The 16,578-nt window shown below is 44.1% G+C and overlaps 1 protein-coding gene across 1 annotated transcript in view; it reads right to left on the bottom strand.

Moving 5' to 3' along the window:
- cubn (cubilin (intrinsic factor-cobalamin receptor)) overlaps nt 1-16,578 on the bottom strand; it is a 604,171-nt gene that overhangs the window by 414,876 nt on the left and 172,717 nt on the right. The window contains exons 24-25 of the mRNA XM_072510233.1: nt 3,933-4,089; nt 2,375-2,559 (exon numbers count right to left, since the gene is read on the bottom strand). Of these exons, the coding sequence (XP_072366334.1) occupies nt 2,375-2,559; nt 3,933-4,089 (342 nt within the window). The remainder of the gene's footprint in view (nt 1-2,374; nt 2,560-3,932; nt 4,090-16,578) is intronic.

Below are 16,578 nucleotides of genomic sequence, written 5' to 3'. Positions count from 1 at the left end.
CACGCACCCTGGCACCTGGGAGGTAACTTCCTTGTTACCGCCTCAAAGAACTCCAGTAGATTTGTCAGACATGATCTTTGACGAAGCCGTGATGACTCAGTCCTATTTTACCATGCTCTTCCAAGTACTGCACAATCTGGTCAGACCCCATTTGGAGTATTAATAATGTATATTGCAAGGCCTGGATAGAGTGGACATGGAGAGGATGTTTAATAAGTTAAAAGCCCATGGTGTTAAGAGTAAGATCCTGGCATGGATGGAGGATTGGCTGATTGGCAGAAGGCAGGGAGTGGGGATAAAGGGTTTTTTTTCAGGATGGCAGCCGGTGACTAGTGGTGTGTCTCCGGGGTCAATGCTGGGACCACAACTTTTCACAATATGCATTAATGATCTGGAAGAAGGAACTGAAGGCACTGTTGCTAAGTTTGCAGATGATACAAAGACCTGTAGAGGGACAGGTAGTATTGAGGAAGCAAGGGGGCTGCAGAAGGATTTGGACAAGCTAGGAGAGTGGGCAATGAAGTGGCAAATGAAATACAATGTGGAAAAGTGTGAGGTTATGCACTTTGGAAGGAGGAATTTAGGTATAGACTTTTTCGAAATGGGGAAATGCTTAGGAAATCAGAAGCACAAAGGGACTTGGGAGTCCTTGTTCATAATTCTCTTAAAGTTAATGTGCAGGTTCAGACGGCAGTTAAGAAAGCAAATGCAATGTTAGCATTCATGTCAAGAGGGCTAGAATACAGGACCAGGGATGTACTTCTGAGGTTGTATAAGGTTCTGGTCAGACCCCATTTGGAGTATTGTCAGCAGTTTTGGGCCCCGTATCTAAGGAAAGATGTGCTGGCCTTGGAAAGGGTCCAGAGGAGATTCACAAGAATGATCCCTGGAATGAAGAGCTTGTCGCATGAGGAACGGTTGAGGACTCTGGGTCTGTATTCGTTGGGAGTTTAGAAGGATGAGGGGGGATCTTATTGAAACTTACAGGATACTGCGAGGCCTGGATAGAGTGGACGTGGAGAGGATGTTCCCACTTGCAGGAAAAACTAGAAGCAGATGACGCCATCTCAGACTAAAGGGACAATCCTTTAAAACTGGGATGAGGAGGAATTTCTTCAGCCAGAGGGGAGTGAATCTGTGGAACTCTTTATCGCAGAAGGCTGTGAAGGCCAAATCATTGAGTGTCTTTAAGACAGAGATAGATAGGTTCTTGATTAATAAGGGGGTCAGGGGTTATGGGGAGAAGGCAGGAGAATGGGGATGAGAAAATATCAGCCATGATTGAATGGCGGAGCAGACTCGTTGGGCCGAGTGGCCTAATTCTGCTCCTATGTCTTATGATCTTATGGTCTTATCGTTTTCACTAGTAGGAAAAACTAAACTAGAGGGCGCAATCTCAGACTGACGGGATGATCCTTTAAAACAGAGACGAGGAGAAATTTCTTCAGCCAGAGGGTGAAATGTTAGAATATTTAAATCCAGCAATGTTTCTGTATTATGCCGAGTTTTACTGGGGTCCTAGGCACATCTGCCCTTGCTGGAAACAGTAAACAATTTTGTTTAATTTTAATAATTATCAATGCAATGATCCTGAAAATGTAATGCTTAAGGTGCTATCCAAAATTTCTCTGTGCAAAGTCATTAATCCATTTACTTTTAATGATTAATGCCTCTGCCAAAATAGCAGAAAGAGGAATTTCAGAAAAATGTGTTAATTATTTGTTTGCTAGAGTGTCACGGGCATTTTCTGAAATGTAAATTCTAGAGAGTGGGGATTTACCCAATGCATGGCCTTGCACACCCATCTGCAGTCAAGCCATCTACTCAGTCATCCCAAAGAAATCTTGATTTCTCGAGGAATTAAGGGCTATGGAGAGAGAGCGGGTAAATGGAGTTGAAATCAGCCATGATTGAATGGTGGAGTGGACTCGATGGGCCGAATGGCCTTACTTCCGCTCCTATGTCTTATGGTCTTATGGTCTTAAACTCAAAGTGTAAATTCTATTGTCCTGTCATCTTTTTATTTCCTGTCAAACTTGTGCTGTGTCTCCACATAGCTGTATTTATGACTCAGTAACTCAGAAAAGGACCAACACGGATATCATACTCTTTCCATGTGATGAATAAATGATTCAGAGACATATGATCATGGAGTAATGTTCAGTTTATGGCATAATTTGAGGAAACTTTATGATGGCAAAGTTAAATCAAAGTTTTCTCTGAACAAATTATCCTTTCAGAAGCAAAATACAATAAAATCAAATAAATGGATTAAAGGCTTTCTTCATCTATCACCTGTGAACTTACAATATTTTTTAAGAGATTCTGTCACTTCATCTTTTGCTATGAACTTGTCTCTAAATCTAACTCTTACCTTTAGCCAATCTGACTGGCAGCTCTTAAAGTTCAGACTGAAGGCAGTGAAGGTGTAGTTGATGGTGTTCCCAGCTGTTGCCTGTATGGTCCAGTTACAGTCTTGGTCAGAGGAATAAGGCAATGGAAAGTTTGCGCTCTCCAAGATTCCCTGGCTACGATTTGCAATGATCACTCCCTGGCAAACTACAAATGAAGAAGAGTGTTAGCTCTTTGCAAACTTTGAAAGTTAAATACATATTGAAAGAAGCAATAGCAACTTGAGAAAAGATTTCTTTATGCAGCGAGCGGTTAGGATTTGGAAGGCTCTGTCTGAGAGTGTGATGGAGGCAGATTCAATCGAGGCTCTCAAAAAAAGAATTTGATAATTATCTGAAGAAAAATAAAACTTGCAGGGCTGCGGGGCAATGTGGCAGAGCAGGACGAGATGAGTTGCTCTTGCAGGGAAATGGCACGGGTATGATGGGATGTATGGCCTCCACCTGTGCTGTGACCATTCTATGACTCTATAATTTATCAGGAAAATCTAGTACACTTATTATCAAAACAGTACAAACTGTACCATACTGAAAGAAAGAACTACTAAGTAATATATATGCTGTTACAGAGAAGCTTTAACGAGATCTCTTATATTCGAACATTAATTTGTCTCATGCTCAATGAAGACTTGTGTTAATCATTCTTCAGGAGATGTGATGAGCTGTTAATGTAATGAGTAGAACTAAACATTTAGAGTAATGTTCCATCCACGGTTTGGAACTGTTGAGTTTAGCCTTATTTTAAGTAGTTGTATTCTAAACTGGAGAGTGCTCTAATTTCAAACAGCAGCCCATCTGACCATCCACGAAAGGTTAATACTTTCCATCAAATTATCCCTGTAATGTTTGCACATATCTGTCCCTACTATCTTCCTGGGTGGGAAGTCCATTCCACATGCTCACAACACCCTGTGTTAACATAGTTATATCTAAAATGATGTTGACATGTCTTATCTTGCTCAAGTGCCACAATGGCACTTCAGAGCCTGTGCCCATCACTCGACACATCACAAACTTTTTAATAATAATCTTTATTGTCACAAGTAGGCTTACATTAACACTACAATAAAGTTACTGTGAAAAGCCCCTAGTCACCACATTCCAGCGCCTGTTCGGGTACACAGAGGGAGAATTCAGAATGTCCAAATTACCTAACAAGCACGTCTTTTGGGACTTGTGGGAGGAAACTGGAGCACCCAGAGGAAGCCCACGCAGACACGGGGAGAACGTGCAGACTCCGCGCAGACAGAGATTCAAGCCGGGAATCGAACCTGGGACCCTGGCACTGTGAAGCAACAGTGCTAACCACTGTGCTACCGTGCCGCCCCATCAGCTCAGAGTCAGAATCCTGAGGAAAGTTACATACTGAGCCAAAGAGGAAGGTATTTGTTGACACTTAGAACACAGGTGAGTGGGAATAGCTTGTGTTGGATCAAAAGAAGGAAATTGTTGCTGGCTTACCATAACCATGATAAAAGATGTGCTATTTGGTCCAATTTTGCTGTGGATTGATTTACTTACTGTGTGTATATTTAGCAAAAAATCCTCCTGCTGTTACTGAGCTGTCGGTTCGGAGTTTTATGTACATATTATTTCTAGAAGAGACAATAGATGCTGGCATCTGATTACCACACAGTTTGGCCAGAAGTTGAGAATTAACGTTGTTTCCATTATAAACCTAGAAAGGAAAAACAATTACATTATCCACTTTATTCACACTACCTTTATTACCACTCTTAAGTCTGGCAAAGATCAGCACTTGTACCAGTAGGTCACACAAACTCTGTAATTTCACCTATATTCCTGGATGAACCACGGCTTACCACAAGAAATTGGGGATAATATTAAATCAAAAGAGGAGGCGTATCAAATCTCCAGAAAAAGCAGTAATTCTGAGGATTGGGAGAATTTTAGAATTCAGCAAAGGAGGACAAAAAAACTGATCAAAATGTGAAAATAGAGTATGAGTGTAAAACTGCAGGGAACATCGAAACTGATTGATAAAGCTTCTATAAATATGTGCAGAGAAAAAGATTAGTAAAGACAAATGTGGGTCTCTTACACTCAGAAGCCAGGGAAATTATAACAGGGAGCAAAAAAATGACAGAAGAATTGAACCAATCCCTTTGGTTCTGTCTTCACAAACGAGGACACAAATAATCTCCCAGGTGTATTAGAGAACCAATGGTCCAGGGAGAGGGTGGAATTGAAGGAAATCAGTATTAGTAAGAAAATGGTGCTGGGGAAATTAATGAGGTTAAAAGCTGACAAATCACCAGGGCCTGGTAATCTACATCCCAGTGTATTAAAGGAAGTGAACCTGGAAATAATGGATGCCTTGATGGTCATCTTCCAAAATTCTATAGATTCCAGAGCAGTTCCTACAGATTAGAGAGTGGCAAATGTAACCCCAATTTTTAAAAAGGAGGGGAGAGAAAGAAGGGAGAATTAGAGACAAGTTAGCCTGACATCAGTAGTGGGGAAGATGCTAGAGTCTATTATAAAAGAGTCTATTATAAAATATGTGATGACAGAAAGCATTAATGGGGTTGGACAAAGTCAGCATGGGTTTATGAAAGGCAAATGATTCTTTACAAATCTACTGGAGTTTTTTTGAGGATGTAACTAGTAGAATAGATAAGGGAGAACCAGTGATGCGGTGTATTTGGAATTTCAGTAGGCTTTTGATAAGGTCCCTCATAAGAGGTTAGTGGGCAAAATTAAAGCACATCGGTTCGGGGATAATGTATTATCATGGATCGAAAATTGGTTGACAAACAGGAAACAGAGAGTGGGAATAAATGGTTATTTTTCCAAGTGGCAGGCAGTGACTTATGAGGTACCGTAGAGATCAGTGCTTGGGCCCCAACTGTTTACTATATAAAAATTGTGTGGAATTGTGAACTGTGAGGAGGATACAATGAGGCTTCAAAGTGATTTAGACAAGTTGAGTGAGTCAGACACATAGCAGATGTAGTATACAGTGGCTAAATGTTAAGTTATACCCTTCGGTGTGAAAAACAGAAAGGAAGTGTATTATTTAAATGGTTATATATTGGGAAGTGTGGATGTACAAAAGGCTCTGTGTCTCCTTGTACACCAATCAATGAAAGTGGAGAGAAAACAAGCAATTAGGAAGGCAAATGGTACTTTGGCCTTCATTGCAAGAGGATTTGAGTTCATGGATGTCTTACTGCAGTTATACAGGGTCTTGGTGAGACCACACCTGGAGTACTGTGTGCAGTTTTGGTCTCCCTACCTAAGAATGGATATATTTGCCACAGAAGGAGTGCAGCAGAGGTTCAATGGGGTTGAAACCGGGCTTGGCGGGACTGTTCTATAAGGAGAGATTGGTTTGAATGTGCCTGTATTCACTAGAGTTTAGAAGAATGAGAAGAGATCATTTTTAAACATATAGGGCTGGAAACACTAGTTGCAGGTAGGATGGTTCCCCTGCTTGGGGAATCTAGAACCAGTGGCCACCATCTTGAGATATGGGGTAGAACCTTTAGGACTGAGGTGAAGAAAAAAAATTTCACTCAAAGGGTAGTGAACTTGTGTAATCCTCTACCATAGATGGCTGTGGAGGCCAAGTCGCTGAATGTACTCAAGAAAGAGATGTTTAGATTTGTTTAGATTTGAATGGCATCAAAGGGTATGGTGGGAAATCGGGAACATGGTATTGAGCTAGAGGATTAGCCATGATCATATTGAAATGCTGAGCAGGCTCAAAGAGCCAAAAGGCCTACTCCTGCTCCTATTCGGCGGGAGCGGTGCGCAAGGGCTTTCTGGGAGGTAAGTTTTTCCTTTAAAAACACTTACCATCACAGGAGCAGGCCTTTGGATTTCGGCGGGAGCGGTGCGCAAGGGCTTTCTGGGAGGTAAGTTTTTCCTTTAAAAACACTTACCTTCACAGGAGCAGGCCTTTGGATTTCGGCGGGAGCAGTGCGCAAGTGATTTCTGGGAGGTAAGTTTTTACTTTAAAAGCACTTACCTTCATAGGAGCAGGCCTTTGGATTTCGGCGGGAGCGGTGCGCAAGGGCTTTCTGGGAGGTAAGTTTTTACTTTAAAAACACTGACCTTTACAGGAGCAGGCCTTTGGATTTCGGCGGGAGCGGTGCGCAAGTGATTTCTGGGAGGTAGGTTTTTACTTTAAAAACACTTACCTAGTCCCGTTTCTGTTCTTCTTTTCTGTTTTTTTTTGTAATATAAGGCGGGAATCGGAAGTTCAACTTCTGGGAAGGCCTCCCCCCACCCCCAACCAATAAATTCTGGTGGAGAGGAAGCCCGAGACACTACACGTGTAGTGTCTCCCACCCACCCTCCTCCTCTAACCTAATAATAAGATCCATTGGTGTGAGGTAAGTGCCACATTATATTATTATTATTAGCATTATTATATTATATTATTAGCATTGCGCAGATCAAGGAGACACAGCCGGAGTGAGAGAGATACAAACAGTGAGAATTTGGTAGTTTGGTGCAGTGAGGTAACCAGGAAAGGTAAGTGATTAATCTAATTGTGCTGTTTTTCAGTTAAAAGTGCAGGGTAGTGTCTGATTGGCTGAAGCTGCCCCCACCATAAACTTAAATTAAACTAATTAATTAATTAGCGATGGCTGGTCAGGTGATGTGCTTGAGCTGCTTGATGTGGGAGCTGGCAGATCCCATTGCGAGCTGCAGCGACCACATCTGCAGTAAGTGTTGGCTGCTCGAAGAGCCAGGATCAGAGTTGATGAGCTGGAGTCTGAGCTTCAAACACTGAGGCACATCCGGGAGGGGAAGACTTACCTGGACACTATGTTTCAGGAGGCAGTCACACCTGTCAGAGTAAGTAGTTTAAATCCTGCCAGTGGCCAGGGACAGCAGGGTGTGACTGCATGTCAGGCAGGTAAAGGGAACCAGCAGTCAGGAACTCAGGAGCCTCAGCCCTTGACTCTGTCCAACAGGTATGAGGCACTTGCTCCCTGTGTGGATGGCGAACAGGGTTGCAGGAAGGATGAGTCAGCTGACCAAGGCACCATGGTTCAGCAGGCCATTCAAGGGGAGGGAGTAAATAGGCAAGTTGTAGTTGTAGGGGATTCTATTATCAGGAGGATAGATAGTATCCTTTGTGAGCAGGATAAAGAGTCCCGCATGGTATGTTGTCTGCCCGGTGCTAGGGTGCGGGACATCTCTGACCGGCTTGAAAGGATACTGGAGAGGGAGGGGGAGGATCCAGTTGTTGTGGTCCATGTCGGTACCAACAACATAGGCAAGTCTAGGAAAGAGGACCTGTTTAGAGATTATAAAGAGCTAGGATTCAAATTAAAAAACAGGTCCTCAAGGGTCATAATCTCCGTATTACTGCCCGAGCCACGTGCAAATTGGCATAGGGAGGCAAGAATAAGGGAAGTTAACACGTGGCTGAAAGAGTGGTGTGGGAATGAGGGGTTCCTTTTCATGGGACACTGGCATCAGTTTTGGGACAGGGGGGACCTATACCGTTGGGATAGTCTCCACATGAACCGAGCTGGGACCAGTGTTCTGGCGAAAAGAGTAAATAGGGTGGTCAATAGGACTTTAAACTAAAGATTCGGGGGGAAGGGAAAGTCAGGGAACCAAGAGGTGAAGTAATCAGCGGGGAGCGTAGCTGCTTAGGAATACAAAAAAACACGAACAGACAAAACCCAAGGGTGGTTACGATTGTCCCCATCCCACAAAATATGACACAGTGTATGGAAAGGCTCAGTAAACCAAGGTCCACCACACTAAGAAAACAAAAAGCGACGGTCAATAGAGAATTAAAGGTGCTGTATTTAAATGCGCGCAGTGTACGGAACAAGGTAGATGATCTTGTGGCCCATATTGTGACTGGTAGGTATGATGTGGTAGGCATCACAGAGACATGGTTGCAGGGGGTTCAGGACTGGCATTTAAACATCCAGGGATTCACAACCTATCAAAAAGACAGAGAGGTGGGCAGAGGGGGCGGGGTTGCCTTGTTAATTAGGAATGAAATTAAATCAATAGCACTAAACGACGTAGGGTCAGATGATGTGGAGTCTGTGTGGGTAGAGTTGAGAAACCACAAAGGCAAAAAAACCATAATGGGAGTTATGTACAGGCCTCCTAACAGTGGTCAGGACCGGGGGCACAAAATGCACCACAAAATAGAAAGTGCATGTCAGAAAGGCAAGGTCACAGTGATCATGGGGGACTTCAATATGCAGGTGGACTGGGTAAACAATGCTGCCAGTGGACCCAAGGAAAGGGAATTCATTGAATGTTTACAGGAGGGCTTTTGGAACAGCGTGTGATGGAGCCCACGAGGGAACAGGCCATTCTGGACTTAGTGTTATGTAATGAGCCAGACTTGATTAAAGATCTTAAAGTAAGGGAGCACTTAGGAGGCAGTGATCATAATATGGTCGAATTCAATCTCCAATTTGAAAGAAAGAAGGTAGAATCAGATGTAAAGGTGTTACAGTTAAATAAAGGTAACTACAGGGGCATGAGGGAGGAACTGACGAAAATCAACTGGGAGCAGAGCCCAGTGGGAAAGACAGTAGAACAGCAATGGCAGGAGTTTCTGGGAGTAATTGAGGACACAGTACAGAGGTTCATCCCAAAGAAAAGAAAGGTTATCAGAGGGGGGGTTAGGCAGCCATGGCTGACAAAGGAAGTTAGGAAAGAGAGGATCAAATTTGAAGGTAGGCTAGCCAGTAACATAAGGAATGATAGTAAAAGTTTATTTAAATACATTAAAAACAAACGGGAGGCAAAAGTTGACATTGGGCCGCTCCAAAATGACGCTGGTAATTTTGTGATGGGAGACAAGGAAATAGCTGAGGAACTGAATAAGTACTTTGCGTCAGTTTTCACAGTAGAAGACATGAGTAATATCCCAACAATTCCGGAGAGTCAGGGGGCAGAGTTGAATATGGTAGCCATCACAAAGGAGAAAGTGCTAGAGAAACTAAGAGGTCTAAAAATTGATAAATCCCCGGGCCCAGATGGACTACATCCTAGAGTTCTAAAGGAGATAGCTGAAGAAATAGTGGAGGCGTTAGTTATGATCTTTCAAAAGTCACTGGAGTCCTGGAAAGTCCCAGAGGATTGGAAAATCGCTGTAACCCCCCTGTTCAAGAAGGGAACAAGGAAAAAGATGGAAAATTATAGGCCAATTAGCCTAACCTCGGTTGTTGGCAAGATTCTAGAATCCATTGTTAAGGATGAGATTTCTAAATTCTTGGAAGTGCAGGGTCGGATTAGGACAAGTCAGCATGGATTTAGTAAGGGGAGGTCGTGCCTGACGAACCTGTTAGAGTTCTTTGAAGAGATAACAAATAGGTTAGACCAAGGAGAGCCAATGGATGTTATCTATCTTGACTTCCAAAAGACCTTTGATAAGGTGCCTCACGGGAGACTGCTGAGTAAAATAAGGGCCCATGGTATTCGAGGCAAGGTACTAACATGGATTGACGATTGGCTGTCAGGCAGAAGGCAGAGAGTTGGGATAAAAGGTTCTTTTTCGGAATGGCAACTGGTGACGAGTGGTGTCCCGCAGAGTTCAGTGTTGGGGCCACAGTTGTTCTCTTTATATATTAACGATCTAGATGACGGGACTGGGGGCATTCTGGCTAAGTTTGCCGATGATACAAAGATAGGTGGAGGGGCAGGTAGTATGGAGGAGGTGGGGAGGCTGCAGAAAGATTTAGACAGTTTAGGAGAGTGGTCCAAGAAATGGCTGATGAAATTCAACGTGGGCAGGTGCGAGGTCTTGCACTTTGGAAAAAAGAATAGAGGCATGGACTATTTTCTAAACGGTGACAAAATTCATAATGCTGAAGTGCAAAGGGACTTGGGAGTCCTAGTCCAGGATTCTCTAAAGGTAAACTTGCAGGTTGAGTCCGTAATTAAGAAAGCAAATGCAATGTTGTCATTCATCTCAAGAGGCTTGGAATATAAAAGCAGGGATGTACTTCTGAAGCTTTATAAAGCATTAGTTAGGCCCCATTTAGAATACTGTGAGCAATTTTGGGCCCCACACCTCAGGAAGGACATACTGGCACTGGAGCGGGTCCAGCGGAGATTCACACGGATGATCCCAGGAATGGTAGGCCTAACATACGATGAACGTCTGAGGATCCTGGGATTATATTCATTGGAGTTTAGGAGGTTGAGGGGAGATCTAATAGAAACTTACAAGATAATGAATGGCTTAGATAGGGTGGATGTAGGGAAGTTGTTTCCATTAGCAGGGGAGACTAGGACCCGGGGGCACAGCCTTAGAATAAAAGGGAGTCACTTTAGAACAGAGATGAGGAGAAATTTCTTCAGCCAGAGAGTGATGGGTCTGTGGAATTCATTGCCACAGAGGGCGGTGGAGGCCGGGACGTTGAGTGTCTTTAAGACAGAAGCTGATAAATTCTTGATTTCTCAAGGAATTAAGGGCTATGGAGAGAGAGCGGGTAAATGGAGTTGAAATCAGCCATGATTGAATGGTGGAGTGGACTCGATGGGCCGAATGGCCTTACTTCCACTCCTATGTCTTATGGTCTTATGGTCTGATCTCTATATTTCTATTTTCCAGAATGCCTTATGGCATCACACATTATCTGATCTTTATACTGTGGTCAGAATTCTCCGGCCTTTGGGATTCTCTTTTCCCACTGGCAGTACTCCCCTGCCTGTGAGTTTCACAGAGGAGTGGGGTGGCTTCAATGGGCAATCCCAATAACTTGCAGCGGGAGGAGAGAATCCCGCCACCAGCGATTGGTGAACCGGAGAATCCAGCCCTGTAGCTCATAATTTACCTCCCAAATGTGTAAAGATGTTTCACAGTAACTTCCTTGCAGTGTTAATGTAAGCCTACTTGTGACAATAAAGATTATTATTATTATTATGTTGCTTAATGTGTTTCTATGTGTGCAGATATTAAAATAGCTGTATTATCTATCTCCAAGTTGATATGGAGAATCATTGCACTATTATATTCTATTAAGCACAATAGGTATGCTATCCTGTTGGCCACAATAAGTCATCCATGTTGTTGTGTATCTGGTAATGCCTACTTGTTGGTTCTATATCATGTGTGTGCAGTGACGCCAGCAGATCATCATCTTGACTGTATGGGCACCACGCTGAAAAAATCTCTTAAAATGTTTTACAAGAATCCAGAGCATCGGCAAATCCATACAGTTCATATTTGCGGCAACAAAGAAATATAACAGGAGAGAAAACTGGCAATGAGGATTGAGTCAGGAAAATTTGCTGAAAGAAGATTTTCATCAACGAATTGTGGGATGGCATCGAGAGCAATGGAAAATTCTCGGGACTGGACACACTGAATTCAGCCGAAGCACTGCCACCAATGCAGAAGGTTTAACAAAGATTTTCGACAGCAACTGTGAGTGAGAACACCGACAATCGGGGAAGACTTGCTTGCCTTGAAGTGAGTGGAGTCGGGGCTGCAGGAACCGACCACGTGGCAAAGCCACATGAACTGCAGGGATTTTGAAGTCTTCAATTTTCACGGATCACTACTCGGGAGAACAGTCAAAATATTGAGGCATAAAAAGAAAAAGATTTCCTCGTTGCTTGTACCATACTTTTCAACACAGTCAAAAAGGAAGAAGCGCAGACCCTGCGAGCCGGGATCGAAAACGGGCAAGAAAACCGGGCACCATGAATGCGTTTAATGATATTTATGAAACATGGAATTCATATGTAAAAAGTTCCAATGGTTTTTAAAAGCTAATCAGACACCGGAGGATCTAAAGGTCGCAACATATCTCAGCTCAGTTGGCCGTAAAACGTTTCTGCTGCTACAGAATCTTATTTACCCAGCAAAACCAGGAGACCAGTCCTTCAGTGAATTAATGAAAAGCTTAGAGGGACATTTCTCTCCTAAACTATTAGTGATTGCAGAGAGGTTCCGATTCCACCATTGTAGTCAGGAAGATGGTGAAACCATTTTACAGTTTATAGCACATTTGAGAAGATTAGCCAAATATTGTGAATTTGATACAACACTTGACAATACTCTTCAAGACAGGCTGGTTTGTGGGTTACGCAGTGAAGCAATTCAGAGGAAGCTGCTTACTGTAAGTGATTTAACTCTGAAAGTTGCTGTGGAAGTTTCCACATCTATGGAGCTTGCTATGAGAGATGTTTCACAGATAGGACCTGGAGTGAAGATCCACGGAATGGATACCTCAAGGAACAAGGCTACAAAGGTACAACCATGTCACCATTGTACACAGGTTGGACATCAGCAGAGGAATTCTGAAAAAAATCAAATACTTGCAAGATCGCTGGTAAGAGGGCCACATTGCCAAGATGTGTTGGGCTCAGAAAAACTCGCCCACACCAAGGAAGTGTAAGAAGAACAATGCAGTTTAACAATCTAGTCATGTCTACAACTTAATTGGACGGGAGATTTCGGAGATGGGAGGAGAGGGGGATCAGGGTACTTTCTGGGGGTACGTTTTGCAAGGTGGATGAGTTGGGGGTGAAATATGGACTGGGTCAAGGGGAAGGGTTTAGGCACCTGCAGCTTTGGGACTTTGCTAGGAAGGAGGTCCAGAGCTTCCCGATAGCGCCGGCCCCCTCATTGTTGGAAGAAGTATTGACGGCAGGGGGAATGGGGAAGGAGATGGTGTCGGTGATCTCAGGGAGGATTCTGGGGAGGGCAGGGGGGTCCATGGAGTGGATCTAAGCCGTGGGGGAGAAACAGTTGGAGGAGGCTATACAAAAGGTCTGTGGTGTGAGGTGCTCCGGAGGGTGAAAGCCTCAACCTTGTGCATGAGGTTGGGGCTGATATAGCTGAAGGTCGGGGATTCAGGTAGCGAGAGACTGGACGGGGCTCCATAAGTGGAACTTAACAAAGTTGGTGGAGGAAGCCAGGGAGGATCTTAAAAGGGGGATACACTGCAGTTGGCATTGGCGGGGAGAGTCCAAGTGGTAAAAATGAATATTCTGCTGTGGGGGGTTTTTTCAGGCTCTCCCGATCTTTACACCAAAGGCCTTTTTTCGGAAATTAGACATGATCATTTTGGACTTTGTATGGACGGGGAAGGTGCTGAGGGTGGGGAGGACCCTGCTACAGAGGCAGAGGCAGCAGAGGGGGTTGGTGTTGCCGAATCTGTCTCATTATTATTGGGGGGCCAATGTGGATAAGATGCGTCGCTGGTGGGAAGAAGAAGGGGTAGAGTGGGTTAGGATGGAGGCGGAATCTTGTAAGGGGTCTAGTTTGAGCGCTTTGGTGATGGCAGCATTGCCAACGGCTCCGAGTAGGTATTCAGGAAGCCCGGTGGTGCAGCCCACGGTAAAGATATGGAATCAGTTGAGGCATTTTAGGGTGGAAGGGATGTCGGTGTTAACGCCGCTGTGCAAAAATCATGGGTTTGAGCCGGGGGGGGGAGGGGGGCGGGGGGGGTGTTGGATAGTGTATACAAGAGGTGAAGGGAAGTGGGGCTGGTCAAGGTGAGGGATCTGTATTTGGAGGAAGGGTTCGCCAGTCTGGAGGAGCTAAGGGAGAGGGTAGAGCTGCCGAGGGGAGTGAGTTTAAGTATCTGCAGGTTAGGGACTTTGCACGAAAGATCTGGAGGTGTTTCCCTAGGTTGCCGGGATACACCCTGCTGGAGCGACAGCTGCTTCCGGATGTGGAAGGAGAGGGAAGAATTGGGGATATATACAAGTGGCTGGGGGAGCAGGGAGGCGAGCGGGTGGTGAAGATCAAGGAGAAATCGGGAGTAGAGTTGGGAGGGGAGATCAATTGGGGAGTATGGAGTGAGGCACTGTGTAGGGTAAACGGAACTTCCTTCTGTGCAACGATGAGCCTGATACAGTTTATGGTGGTGCATAGGATGCATTTGACTCGGGCAAAAATGAGTGAGTTCTTCCAGGGGGTAGCAGATGAGTATGAAAGTTGTGGGTGGGGGCCAGCGAATCACACGCACATGCTTTGGGGTTGCAAACAATTGGGAAGATTCTGGGCGGGAGTGTTCGCTGTCTTAGCCAGGATAGTGGAGGAGGAGGTGGACCCGGACCCTTTGGTGGTGATATTTGGGGTTTCAGAGAAGCCGGAGCTCATGGAGAGGAGGAAGGCCAATGTCTTGGACTTCGCCTCTCTGATTGCACAGCTGTGCATTTTACTGTTCGGCATTTTGCTGGAGTGGCAGTCAGCATTGCCACCGGGGGTAGCAGCTTGGTTGGGTGACCTGTACGGCTTCCTGTGGTTGGAGAAGATAAAATATGAGTTCAGGGGCTCTGCAGAGGGTTTGAGAAAAGGATGGGGGATGTTTGTTACCGTGCTTGAGGAGCTGAACGTCGGGGGGGACGCAGGGGAGGTGAAAAAGGGAAACATTTGTCCAGACTGTATAGTTGATTACTGTGAAATATGTTTCCCAGTATGTTTATGTGTTGTAATCTATTTTGATACATGTTTGTAATAAAATACATTTAAAAAAAAGATACAACTGAAGGTTGTGTATTGGGCACACCTCACGAGGGTCAGGATTGTTAAGTAATGGGTTAAGAGACATTCCAATTAGTTGTCTCATTTATGTTAAGTATCCATTAATTGACACTGATATGTAAAGGGATTTCAGGTGGCCTCTGTCAGGTGATGTATAGTTAGAATTTTGTGCAAATGTGCACTCTACAAAACGTGTCAATGAAAAGAGGTTACGGACAGACATCGCAAGTTTGAATCAGATGTTGGACAGAGGGGAAATAACAAAAATTAAATGGGTCGACAGGAGCTATCAACTGTCAGACTGTTTTACGAAAAGAGGGGCGAGTTCACAGAAACTTTTGGATATTGTTAATGAAGGGCGCTTGTTTCTGTGACTGTTTTTTTTTTCTTTCTCGTCCAAACAAAGAAAAGGGGGGAAATCATGTGTGTTTTTGAGTTTCTTAAAATTTTGTTTTCAACTTATAATTTTTTTTTCTCCAAGGGGTGACTGTTAAGTAATGGGTTAAGAGACATTGCAATTAGTTGTCTCATTTGTGTTAAGTATCCATTAATTGACACTGATACGTAAAGCGGCTTTAGGTGGCCTCTGTCAGGTGATGTATAGTTAGAGTTTTGTGCAGAGACTGTTGGAATGAAATAAATGTGTGTTTGTGAAAAAGGAACAGAACTTTAGACTCTTCATATCACAGCAACTAAACGTCTAACAATTGGTAGCACAGGATGGTTACTGTGTAAATGTGAACGGTTGAAAGATACAACTTTTCCAGATCAAACCAAGGAGTGAGTGAGAAAAGAAAAAAAAAGGGATATATGGCTGAACCGACGATAAAGATGGCTGGATATGACTATCATAGAATTTATCATAGAATTTACAGTGCAGAAGGAGGCCATTCGGCCCATCGAGTCTGCACCGGATCTTGGAAGAGCACCCTACCCAAGGTCAACATCTCCACCCTATCCCCATAACCTAGTAGCCTCACCCAAACTAAGGGCAATTTTGGACACTAAGGGCAATTTATCATGGCCTATCCACCTAACCTGCACATCTTTGGACTGTGGGAGGAAACCGGAATACCCGGAGGAAACCCACGCACACACGGGGAGGATGTGCAGACTCCGCACAGACAGTGACCCAAGCCGTATTTGAACCTGGGACCCTGGAGCTGTGAAGCAATTGTGCTATCCACAATGCTGGGCGGCATGGACTGGTTGGGCCGAAGGGCCTGTTTCCATGCTGTAAACTTCTATGATTCTATGCTACTATCCTCCCTTATTTTCTGAAAGGGAATCGTACGACCAATGGAGAAGTGCAGTAGTTATGTGGACTAACTACTTTGGGAAAGAGAAAACAAGGTATGGCATTGGCTCTTTCTCTACCATATGGCAGTAAAATCCAAAACAAAGTGCTTTCTGAGCTGGAATTGGAAGAGTTAGACTCAGAAGAAGGTCTGGAGACTTTATTACATTATATGGATAACATTTAAAAGAAAGATGACTTGTTAAGTGCGTATGAAGCATGGTCGGATTTTTATAAGTTCTGGAAAATGGAGGATATCTCCATGGAAGACTATATAATGGAATTTGGCAGACTATATAAAAGGCTGCAGAAACACAACCTGGAATTTCCACAGTCTCTGTTGGCCTTTAAATTACTTGACTGTGCTAGAGTGAGCAACATGGATAGGCTCCTGGTTTTGACAGGAG

The sequence above is a fragment of the Scyliorhinus torazame genome, chromosome 6 (assembly GCF_047496885.1).
Source record: "Scyliorhinus torazame isolate Kashiwa2021f chromosome 6, sScyTor2.1, whole genome shotgun sequence".
NCBI lineage: Eukaryota > Metazoa > Chordata > Chondrichthyes > Carcharhiniformes > Scyliorhinidae > Scyliorhinus > Scyliorhinus torazame.
The sequence above is the reverse complement of the archived record's forward strand: the minus strand, read 5'-3'. Positions and strand labels throughout refer to the sequence as shown.